The 12636-nt window shown below is 38.8% G+C and overlaps 1 protein-coding gene across 1 annotated transcript in view; it reads left to right on the top strand.

Annotated features, from left to right (window-relative positions):
• The window catches only part of LOC116328524 (polypeptide N-acetylgalactosaminyltransferase 10-like), a 118842-nt gene that overhangs the window by 74547 nt on the left and 31659 nt on the right, over nucleotides 1-12636 (top strand). The window contains exons 5-6 of the mRNA XM_031750337.2: nucleotides 8889-9074; nucleotides 10971-11154. Of these exons, the coding sequence (XP_031606197.2) occupies nucleotides 8889-9074; nucleotides 10971-11154 (370 nt within the window). The remainder of the gene's footprint in view (nucleotides 1-8888; nucleotides 9075-10970; nucleotides 11155-12636) is intronic.

Genomic DNA, 12636 nt, shown 5'->3' with positions numbered 1-12636 from the left:
TAAATAGAAGAATACAAAGTGAGCAGTTTGACGGCTGTTGTTGCTTAACAAATAATAAAGCACATCATACAAAGACGCAACAACTGAAGCATAGTTTTGAGAATTGATAGCATGAAAAATATTGCCAATGCCAAAGGAAAAAAGCATTTGTTTCCTTTCTGAATTCTTCTTTGCTGGGACTGAAACAAAGGTTGGGTTATGAAAAAGCTAAATGTAGTTAAGCCATCATGTTCAGACGGTTTCTACTGCTTGACTTTTTCTGCACTTCTGAGTTTAATTGCTTAAAAACACCCATATTTGGACCCAAAAGCTTATATTTTCAATACATTTTTTGCTATTCCATTGACAGAACCTGGATGATGGTATCTGTGACAAAACTTAAATTCTCAGGTCCAAGCTGGCAGTCTGTTCAGACCGTGGAAATGACTCTCAAGGACTAACAATCCCCACAGGGATATTTTTATAGCAGTCAACAGCAGCAGTACGGGGCTGCTTGACAGGATGAGGTTTGGAGATTTAGAGTGAGCACAGCATCAGTGCTGCCACGTTAGCAGTGACTCTGTCTTTGTAGCTGTTGCTGTTCTGTCTTTATGAAGTCTGTTTGGCCACTGCCTTCCTCCGTCATATCAAATGCTCCCACTTCTGCCCAGTTTCATCTTTTTTACTGTTTCCATTGATTTTCATTTTTTGCAGACTACTTCTACAGCTTTAAGCGCAATGTATAAGCATTTAGAGACTTGGTCTACTGTTTCAGAGAGTAAACATGGAAAACAGTCAAATGCATCAATGTATGCATATTTTTTTTCTCACTGGTTCAATCTTCCCACAAAGCTCTTCAAACCCTAATAATATGAGTTTGGTTTGAATAATACAATGATGTTTGATTTTCGCTTGTAGCTAGTTGGAGAAATCGATAAATTCAGTGAATCAATATGTGAAGCATTTCTGATTCCTTCTGGGCCAACATGGAAACCAGTTTTGCCCTTTGGCTCCTTTCTGCTGTTTCTGTGGATAGAAAAGCAAAACATGGTCTGAATCAGGGCAGACTGACCTGATCAGAAGAGCATGCTCTCTACTAATGCCTCGCTTTTAATGGAGTCCCTCTTAGACCCACTGACTGAATTTTTTGCAGGCTTGACAATTGGTCAGACATGTAAGAGGTCGATTTCACTCATAGACCAGAAGAAATGGAATGCAAGAACAAATTTTCTTTAAAAAAAAATAGGAATAAAGAGACAGGAAATTGTCCTTGAAACATTACCACCTATTACCTAGAAAACAGCTGGAAAGCACAGATGAACGTTTAGAGCCTTTAGTCCCTTTAAATCCACATTCCGAGCTTGCTTGTTGATTGGATGAAGAAATATGTTTGACTGTGAAGGATATTATTTAGAGTGGGTCTGAAATAACTACGCTCTAAATGTGGTCCACCGATATAAAATCCAAATAAAAAGAGAAAACCAACCATTAGCTGTAATAAAGCCAGCATGGTATCAACCATTAGTGAAGTCCCTTCTTCAGGCTTCAAGGTGAACATCTCTTGGTGTTTTAAAAATGAATTGGAGCAATTGGTGGAACTGAGTCACAGAGGGCAATATGTCAAGAAAGTATTTTCTGGGGGGTTACTGATTAAGTGGGCAATAAAGTCATTTTCTGTACCTGTACTAAAAGAAATCGCCAACAAGTGTAATCACCCCCTGCCGGGCTTGGATCTAGTATCCTCCTTTTAAGGCAACATTTTCCATGTACATGGTCCTACATGTGTAAAACACATCTCGCTTCTAGTGTCCTATTTAAGGGAAGTTGAAGAAACATGGAAATTCTTAAGGAAAAACCAAAGAATTGTAATATGCAGGAGAACTGAGGCGGCCCGATAGAGGCGGTAGTGTTTGCTGTGAAGCAGGAGCTTGTGTGCCTGTGCTCTAAATGTTTGACAGTGCTTGAAGGCAGAAACGTGAAATTGTCCGTCCTCTCCTTGCTTATCAAAATATTGCTTTCATCATTTTATGATGTGACAGCAAAGTGCACATCTGTAATACATCTCTTATCATTGGCTCAGTAGATATTTAAGCAGTGTATATTTTGTGTGACGGGGGAGATGAGGGGGAGTGTTCTTGAAAAGGAAGGGGAAAAAAATCCTTCAGACTGGCTTATATCATCACGGACTTTCCCTCAGCATCCTTCTTTTTTTATGACTGTTGCGAAAAAAAAAAAAAAAGCTGCTTCAGATGTTTTCAGCCTTGGCTCAAAGGGAGGATGTGTGATAGAGTTCACAGAAGCAGCCGAATATTTTGGAGGAATAAATTAGCAGCTTGGTTCTTTGGTGCTGTGCCAAGACTTCTGGGAAGTAATCCAGCACCTTGGAAAGATGAGATTTGGATGACACATTGGATTCACTCTAATTTGAGGTTAATTGAATAGAAAATCCCCCCAGCTTCTACCAACACAACATATACATACAGGAAGGGATGATGAACTGTGTTATGGATGTGTTGGTTGTTTTACACAGCTGGGGTTTCTGAACCTCTCAAAATATTCAACAAATCTGGATTATTGATCAGGATTACAGATACTTCAGCTTTTTAGTCTTTGTTTTTTCTTCTTACTCTAAGGGGGTCTCTTAAAAAAATTTAAAAAGGTTGCCGAATAGCTACAAGTAATGTAGAAAAAGTTTCAAAATAAGAGTCAAAATTAATGAATTCATATATGAAACAGATGAGAAAAAAATTTGTCACGTTTTAAAAAATTTAGAATTTTGGTGAAATAGCAATGTTAATTGTTAGCTAGAGGATCAATAAACAACCGAATTGTTAGCTAATTTAGTCCATAAATGGGTAAAATAGTTAAAATTATAAAACAAGAACACTGAAATTTATAGTAAAAATATGGTTAACATAGGACATTCCTAGCTAGTATTATGTGCAAAGTTGAAATGGCTACCATCATCATAATCATCTTAGTTAATAGTTAATTATGGCTAGCAGTTTGTTCTTTTTACCTAACAAGATGGATAAATATGTTTTAGCAAAATCAATAAATAAAATGGATAGCTTAAATTGTTATATTAAGTTATATTTTAAAGTATGGCCAGCAGTTGATGGCTAGCTGCACATGGGTTACATTTTTTTTAAACATTGAAATTTTAGGCTAACAGTTGAAATAGCTAGCTAACAACCTAGATTAACTCTCAAATGTTTTAGCTTGACATAATGTATAAAAACTTGCAGTTGGTCAGTAAACATAATGGAAAAACTAGCAAATGGGATAGTAGCTATTTAAAGAAGATGAAATACTAAGGCAATAATTAAACACCAGTTACGACAGAAACCATACCGGTAACCTGAAAGCAATGTATCAGTAAATGATGAGCTGTAAACATCGACATACAGTTTAAACTGAATTCAAATGAACACATTTGCCACATCATATCCACATCAGCAAATGTTTGAGGATTTTTGTAGATTAAAATGGGTAAATATGCCATTGAAGGCGGAATATTTACCTCATGCATAATTTTCATGACAAAACTGCTCCATTAGACTTTTGTGATTTCCCCCAACCCCAGGTTTCTCATGGTTATAGTACATGCAGAGGGAATTTTTCATCTTTATATTAAACAAAAGATCTTGCACCATAAGACCTTGTCCTTTTTTTAAATGTTGAAAGGTAGTTTGTTCCAATCTTTGCAAATAGATCAAGTCAAATTTGCAAAACATTTTTGTTAAGCAAAATGAGGCACGTTGAAGAAAATGCTTCTTTGCTATGTGTTTGGAAGGTGGTTGTCATGATTACTTTTGAGATGCTACTAAAACTGGTATTTATTGCATGTACATTATCTTGGTCAAATTCGGATTAATCTTTTCTGTGATATTTATTGGAGTGAGCTCAAATCAATCAGATCAATGTGATCTGCTGGTTCTGGGGCTGAAAGATCTTGGGGACCACTGTACCAGTTAAATACTTGCTCTGGTGCCCACGTTTCACCCTGACCTCTCTTTTTCCCCTAGCTTTATTGTTTGTGGTTTAATCTTAATAAATGACTAAGAGGAAGATGCATTCCTGGAACAGAAAGAGATTGAGGGCAGCGATTGTTTGTTAGTTCGGTAAATGGGGTCTACAGAACTGACCCCGGCATCGACGATGTCTGAGCCCTCTTCATGTCCTGGATTTCACATTCTAATAATGACTAATGTGTTTGCCGACGTCAGCCTGCTCTCATTAGCGTGATTTATAGCCCCGGCAGTTTTCAGTAAACCAGAGGAGCCGTATTCCAATTTATTCAGGTCAAATTAACCATTCATAATTAGACACCATAACCTTTCCCGCTTTCCTTTCCTAGTCTCAATGCGCTTTACATGAAATGCAAATGTTCATTGTTTAATCTCCCTGCTTGTCATTAGGGAGGCTATGTAAGAATCGCCCCATGCAGGGCAAAAGTTTAGCCTGAATCAATCTCCTAAAGCTTAATAGCTAATGGGCTGATTTATTGCCATGTAATGAAGGTGAAGGCCTTCTTTTCTCTAATGGTGGCATTGACCCTATGGAGCCCCTCAGCCATTATTCCAATGTCAAAACTGTGCAGCTTATATTATTGCTGCAATGAGTCATTTTAATATAAAGTATATCACCTATAAACTTACTAATCTCCAATTACTCTACTTGGCTAGAGTTGGCTGTAGGAATTATTTGAACAATTTTACAAGTACAGAATTGGCAAGTATTCTGAAATCTGTTACATCATATTGATTTTTTTATTATAAAATATGACCTGAAACACACACATGGTATAACAACATTTTGTATTAAGGTTAGGTGATTTTTTTATTTTATTTTTATTTTTTACCAGCTATAATCCGATGTATGTATCTGTGTGTCACAAGATTATGTTAAAGGCACATAAGTCATCAGGAAGGAGAGCAACAGTGCTCATATTTTATCTCACTACATACATATTTATCAGCCACGACGTTAAAACCTCTGACAGGTGAAGTGAATAATACTGATCATGCAATAGCCTCCTGTGAGTCTTTGGGCTGTGACATGTCATGCATTTTGAGGTTACCTAGGCACGCACAACCTACCTAAAGGCTATTGTACACTCCTCAGTGTCACTGGCTTCCCCCAGCAGGACACTATGTTCTGCCACAAAACAAACTGCCCAGGAACAGCTGAAGAAACATGACAATGAGCCCAAGGCACTGACCCAGCCTCCAGCCTCCCGCCTCCCCAGATCCCAATCCAATCTAGAATTGGCAGCATTCAGTGGACCTAGCCTCCTCCATGGAGGCTGCAGCCCGCAGCCCACATGTCCCACAGGAGCTACTGCCAGCATTTTGGTTACAAACACCACAAGATATCCCCAGAGGTCCTGTTGTAATGCCCCAGACAGGTCAGAGGCGTTTTGGTGGCGTACAAGAAAACAACCCAATGTTAGGCAAGTGGTATCAGAACTTTTCCAACTATCAGAACTTATTCCAGTTTTCAATGGGTTGAAAAGTGGCGCACGTCATAGACAGGTTGTCAGTCTATCACAGGACCAACAGGGAGAGACAGAAAGACCAAAGTTGGATTTCATTATCACTTTTAAATAAATTATTTCCTGGCTTTAAAGTATTTTTTTAATATTTCAAATTGGATAGGACTAATTGGAGCCAGACCACTTGAGGCGGGATGCATCTCAATTGAGGCCTTAAGGATTAAGTAGCAGAGACCTCTGTGTGTTTGATAGACAGCACCTCTCACTCTGGTCTTGATTACTGCTGTTGTCTAATTTGCTTTGCTTTGCTTTAATAATGTCTGATTGGAGAGTGTTTGGACAAGACCAGATTATATGTTTTTGGACTAGCTGGGAAATGATGGTGAATTTTGATGTTTGGCTTCAAGTGATGAGCTGTCATCTTCTTAGCCTCAGTTAAAAAAAAGTAATAAAGAAATAATAAAAGTTAAAAAAAAAAAGGATGAAGGGAAAGTGTGAGGACGGAGACAAATCGGAGGACCAGCTGGCTTCTGGTTTGTTGGTTTTGGCCGGTTCTCCCATTTTCAGTGCCTCTGATGTCTGTTGGGATTAGGAGTACCTCTCCAAGAGGCAATGGCTGCCAAGCAGCATCAGAACAGAGACGAGCGGAATGAGGGATGAAGGATGAAGGTTGGGAAGTGAAGCAACAAAGGTGGAACAAAAAGTGAAAGAATTACAGCTGGAAAGAAACAACTGAGTGCAGAGATAAAGACATTCTGTCAGTCATTTGAGCAGCTGCAGATTATAGTTTGAAGGTGTGAAAGGACTGCCGCCTTTCCTCCTTCCACCCTTCTGATATTCAAAATCCAATTAGTGGATGTGTTAGAGGGAGCTTCTTTGTGACAGTGGGCCATTTGTAAGGAGGAACACTGACAGAGGTAATATTTTAATGCAAAGCGTATCTTCCTTTATTGTGTATATAATGTTCTATTTTTATAGTCCTTAGGAAATGTTCTTCTTCACATTTTTGATGTTGATGCAGAGAAGAGTTGCAAAAAAGAAAAAAAAATGGTTCAGTGAGGCACATTTATTTGTCTGAGTCACACTGGACCTCATTCGTGTATTACTATGAGTGATTTAGACTTCTTTAGATAGAGGGGATATAGTGATGGGCAACAGCTGTGCAAGTTAAACAATAATAACTTAGAACAGTTTCCAGGTTCTTTATTCCGTTCTGTGACTTATTTGGTATAGCTACTAATGCTTTGGACTGGTCCGGGTCGAACCACTGGGCTTGTGATACACCTGCAGAAATTTTGCTTGAAGCCTTAATGTTGTCCCTTCTATGCTAGTTAGTTCTATGTTAGCTTTTTTGGGAGCTGGAAGCTACCATGTTTGGACAAGAGGATGGAGTACCAAAATTATCAGCTTGGTTAGGTATTTGCACGTGAAACTGTATGAACAATTCAAAGAAACACTTTTTTCACTCTGTTAATTGGTGCTAAGAAACTATTAGTGCTAATAAAATGCTAGAATTTAACTTAACAGAATGGAATCACAAACCATCTTTGCTGCTGTGTTTGAGACTTCTGTCCAGGCTTCATTTTTTTAGCCCCAGAGATTGCAGCTTGGATAATGTTCAATGAAAGCAGAGTTTGTTGAATTTGCAAGGTCTTAACTTTTTAATGTAATGTGTCCTAATATATTATATATTGTGAGTTAGCACTAAATAAATACATTTTTAACTAAGTTTGTCAGTATCTTAGAATGGTGAAGGTACACTTTGATCATGACTTCTTTCTTCTTTTCAAAAGCCCCAAGCCTCTGCAAATGATTTTTGACCTCAAAATAACAGCCCAAACCATGTGCTCAAAGAGTCTTGATGTGACATTTGTTGCATTTTTGTTTTCTGCTGCTTTAGTTTGACTGTTTGGTGAGCTGGAACGTGATCCTCTGCAGAGTCACTGTAGACGTCAGATTTGGATGCAATTAAATAATTTGTCTAACAGTAGACAGATGGATTAAAAGACACTGCTGAGTCATGTCTGTCTGTTGGAGACTATTTAGGAAGCACAATTTGTGTGGCTTGCTTTTCCAGTGCATCTGTTTTGTCTTTGCTCACAGTGGATAACATTATAACTGCGACCATTCATGTCCAGTTGGTTTGTAACAAATGGCATCTTAACAAGATGTTCCCCTTTTGAGGTGGTGTTAAATGCAAATGATTTTTTTGCCGGTTACTGAATATTTAAACAAAGTGAAAAGCGATGGATGGGTGGATTAATTTGGACGGAGTGCATTCAATTTTATACTGGCCTTAACAACACTGGACTTTCTGAGCTTTTCTCTGCAATGGTTGACAGCTTTAGAAACATTAACACTAGACAGATGGCCATTGAAACATGGCTTTAAGTGTGACTTATTTTTATATTTATTGACCTGTCAGAGCTGACTGGGCATTTGAGCAGAAAGACTTAAAGGCTCCATTTAGAGCAGGATTGATTTCTGTCAAAGGCGAGCTGTGATGAAAGACTGGAGAAAATGTGCATGTATAAGCCCCGTCTCTGATTGATTGATTGACGCTTTCAAGTTGCCCTGTCTTTATATGTCGCCATATATATAGATTTTTTTTCCCCCTACCATCCACCCTGTTGCAGTGTATTTGCCATTTTAGGCGATGGAACTGACCATTTGACTGACACCTCACTCTGAGTTGAGATTTACTGTCACTGCTGCTAGAGAAACACTGGAAAATGGCACAGCTGCCATGCATAGGACCAGTGGCTCAGACATGAACTTTAATAAAACTCTTTGATCGTGTAATTTACTCAGTGAAGGGATTGTTGTTGGGAAAAGGGTCCATAATGGGACATTATGAGTTTTGGGTAGAATGAACATCATCACAATTTTGGAAACAGCACTGTTTTTCTTTTTGTTTTGTTTTTTTATTTCTTGCCAAAAGGCTTTATCACCGCACGTTAGAGGGGCTGATTTAATTCCTTTTTCATTCCTCGCAGTTGGTTTCTTCCTCTTGAGGGTAACATTCTGTCTAATGACTGCAGATATAAAAAAAAAAAGAAAAAAAGTCAGTGAGTGTAGAAAAGTAAGTAATATAAAGTTTTTCTCTGTATGGGTGAAAGTACGTTATGATGTAGAGGCCTTAAGGGGGACGTTTCAGTGTGGAGCATGTGGCAGCAGCAGATGTCGTGTTTGATGGTGACGGCTAATGGGTTAGATTTCTTTTCATCTTTTTTTGAAGAGCATTTTTTGTTGTGAAGGTTTCCTATTTGTGGACAGTTTTCTGAAGCAGTTCATGCCACTAGGTCCTTATTTACCTGCGCACATTAACGGGTATGTTATTGATCCCCTCTATAGCATTATGTAATTTTTTTCCCCTCTTTAAATTATGCTCTCTCTCATGTTGTCTCTTCAGAACACCTTAAGGTGGCACTAGAGGAGTACATGGTACGGCTGCCAAAGGTTCGCATCCTGAGGACCAAGAAGAGGGAGGGTCTGATCCGGACTCGCCTGCTTGGAGCAGCTGCCGCTAAGGGAGAAGTCCTCACCTTCCTGGACTCGCACTGTGAAGCCAATGTGAACTGGCTGCCTCCACTGCTGGGTGAGGACTTCATTATTGAACCTTGACCCTTAACATGAGCCCGATCCTCAACCGGCCTGCACTGTGTGCCCAGGTCATAACCTTAGTGATGGCTGCTCTTTACATGTGACGTTAAACTCAATTTGGGAAAAATAAAAGTGTCCAAAAATCTATTAAATATGATTTTGTTTTTAAATAAATACAATAAAATATACCAAAAAGTGGGCCAGTTGCTGGGCCAAAAAATTAGTCAACGGCTCTCATTACAACAACCATCATGGTAGTTTTAATGTTTCAAGCACACCTGGTCTTCATCAGATAATGAATGTTGTTGGTCACGTGAGCTCATCACGTGAAGATGTCCATTCAGAGCCCATATATTACATAGTTGCTGGATAAATAACATCTCTAACTCATGTGTGGATAGTGCATTACACACTGGTAACAGTCTGAAATATTATTGAATCTCTGAATAAGTAAACAAATAAATTCATCCAAAAAAGAAAAATGTAACACTTGGGGGGGAAAGCACTAAAAAATAAATGAAAAATGAAATACAAAATGAAAGTGAGGAAACAAAACAGAAACCTCCAATACAGGTTGTATACAAACAGCCAGCAGCTGAACCAGCCAGACATAAAAATACAAGGAATCATAAAAAAACCAAAAATAACATCCATTTATCGATTGAGACCTTTAGGAGCCGAAGTGTAAATCCAAAAGAGTTCTTTTTGTTAGAGTAAAGTGTTCTCTCTTCGGGAGATGTACATGCTCAGTGCCAGCATAACTCAAGCAAGCCACAGTGTGATTCATACGCTTGGTGATTAGCAGCTGAACTTTGCTGATCATGCTTTCTGATAGCACTCGATGTGTATGCCAGCCCACACAGACATTTAAGCATACATATCATTTTGAAATCCAGGATATGAGTTAGAATGAGTATTTTTTACTCAATATATGGGCTTGGACTGCATAGGATTTCCATGTAATGTGATCATGTGACCAGCAGCATGTGATCTAAGGTGCCTCTGCTCTGTGTATTACTGTCTGAAGGGCAGGTCTGTTTGTTGCAACTACCAAGATGCAATAAACAGGTCAAGCTGGAGTCCCGAGGTGTGCGTGATAAAATGGTAAATAATACCACGTGCTTATCAGAAAAGTGTTTGATATCATTCAAACGAGCAGTAGGGTCATTTTCTGACTCCTGTGGGATCTAACCTGCTGTAGTCAGAGGAGTGGCTCCCTTACCGACGACTAGAAAAACTGCAGGTTTACGACATTTTTACATCTGTACGCTGCTTCGATTATGCACACATGGCTAATGGCAGCACAATGACACATGTAAAATAAGTGTCCGTTATAATTCATCCATTAGATTTCAGTCAGTCACAAAGCAATAAATCTAAGCTAGATGGAGCTGAGAGGTATGAGGCGATGGTTACTGATTAATACTGAAACCTTGTTAACCTTTTTACCTATAAAATCAAATGGTAAAAAAATTAATTAATATTTTGTAAAAAATTATCAATCATTTTATTTGTTCCTAAAAACATGTTTTTTACCAAAGGTAAAAGATAAATCAATTTTTTTATTAAAAAATGAATTGGTCAGGATTGATACATTTCACAGTTTGTAACACAGGAGCAAATTTTCATTTTGTACACACACACACACACACACACACACACACACACACACACACACACACACACACACACACACACACACACACAGTTTCACCAGTTGTTTAAACAGCCCACAGAGCCCTCATAACCTGCATTCTGTGGACAGGAGGGGCGAGTAGGCTTTGCTTGGCTGTAAAAGGTCTAAAGCCACAAAGCTTGGGAACAACTTTTCTGCACCATCTGTTGTCATAACCTGCTCCCTATCGTGTGTGCCTCCTTCTGTCCCTCTCAGATCGAATCGCCCAGAACAGGAAGACTATCGTGTGCCCGATGATTGACGTCATCGACCACGACAACTTTGGCTATGAAACACAGGCGGGCGACGCCATGCGAGGGGCGTTTGACTGGGAAATGTATTACAAGCGGATCCCGATCCCCACAGAGCTGCAGAAGGATGACCCCAGTGAACCCTTTGAGTGAGTGACTCTGACTCTTGGTCAGGGAATTTTATACCCATTATCTGATTGTGCCATGACTAAATGCATGCATCTGTTCCATGGGTGGCCCCAGTGGGACTTGAAGCTTTTCATCTGGGTTTGTCTGAGCTGTGCACCTCTGAATGATTTACACCAGACCGTGTTTATTCACTGGAGGTCTTTGTCGACACTGCTATGCTCATACACACATTTACACCTGGGTGTTGCATAGGATGGATACTAAAGCACTAGACTACCGCCCCATTAAGCTGCAAAATGTGAAAATGAATTCCATTTCCAAAGTGGATAAATGCCAAAATCCCAGTCTTACATTCCAGAGTGTGCAGAGAAATCGAAGCATTCTCGGATTTCAATGAACCAGTGTGGCGGTGAAGTGAAGAGGCCAGCTCGCTGTCTTAAACTTTGTCTCTGATTTTTAGTGCCAGTACAAAATATATACCACAAGCCATGTCATTATAAAAGACTGATCATGTTGCAGCACTGAACTATGACTTACTTGGTTTTTCTTATCAGGTAGGGTTTATGAGTGGGAAAGGAGAGACAGCCATTTTTATATTATTTTGCTACTTCAAGTAGCAAAATCTTCAAGAAATTACTTAAACTTTACTTTTAGCTGCTATTGTATTAGCTTTTATGGAGCAGTAGTTTAAAAAACAGATCTATGTAGATCTGTGAGTTCTAGAGTTAAAACGATTTAGAGATCGATGGATATTTAGGTCATTTCACAGTCACCTCATGTTTTATACAGCATGACAATTCCAAAAAATGCAGTTTTTCAAATGGCCATGTGGTGCGTGGATGCTCTTTGCACTAATTGACATTGCTAGCTTAGATGATAACTGGCACTCGACCCCTCTCCCTTAAAAGCAGGATCCTAAAAAACCAAACAAAAAACAAATTGGTGATGACCACGATGCTGAAAATGAACATCACGACCCAACGAGTGACATCATTGTGACTACAGTTGTCCCTCATATGGAGTTTATGTTTTATACATTTTTAAATTGTTTATGTTGACGTTTCATGCTGTTTGTTGGAAGGAATGAGCTGTGAGATTTTTTGCGTGTGTTGTTATTTTTTGATAATTTGTGAGCCTCTTGTCTAAATGATTAGCTGCACATGTAGTTAACCATTTGAGTGTTGTCTATAAAGTTTCATTTAAACTTTAAAACTTTTCATTTAAAAGATCAGTCACAGATTAATGTGTTTACAGCGTCATTGGATATTATTGGCAGGTTTTGATCTTACAATATAAAGTGCCTTGAGGCCACTGTTGTTGAATTGATTCCCAGGTAACACTGCCCCTCTGCAAAGATGCCTAATAGGTTTTTGCCATACTTTCTTCCCCTTTCTGTACCTTTTAAGTAATGGACACTAAAATAAATAAATAACCAAATAACTGCATGGAATGCCAGACACTACATTTGTGAGCTTTGACGGATTAGTTGGACCTTTGTCTAT

This window comes from Oreochromis aureus, linkage group 10, assembly GCF_013358895.1.
Source record: "Oreochromis aureus strain Israel breed Guangdong linkage group 10, ZZ_aureus, whole genome shotgun sequence".
NCBI classification, from domain to species: domain Eukaryota; kingdom Metazoa; phylum Chordata; class Actinopteri; order Cichliformes; family Cichlidae; genus Oreochromis; species Oreochromis aureus.
Note: the sequence above shows the minus strand (reverse complement) of the source record. Positions and strands in the feature narration are given on the sequence as shown.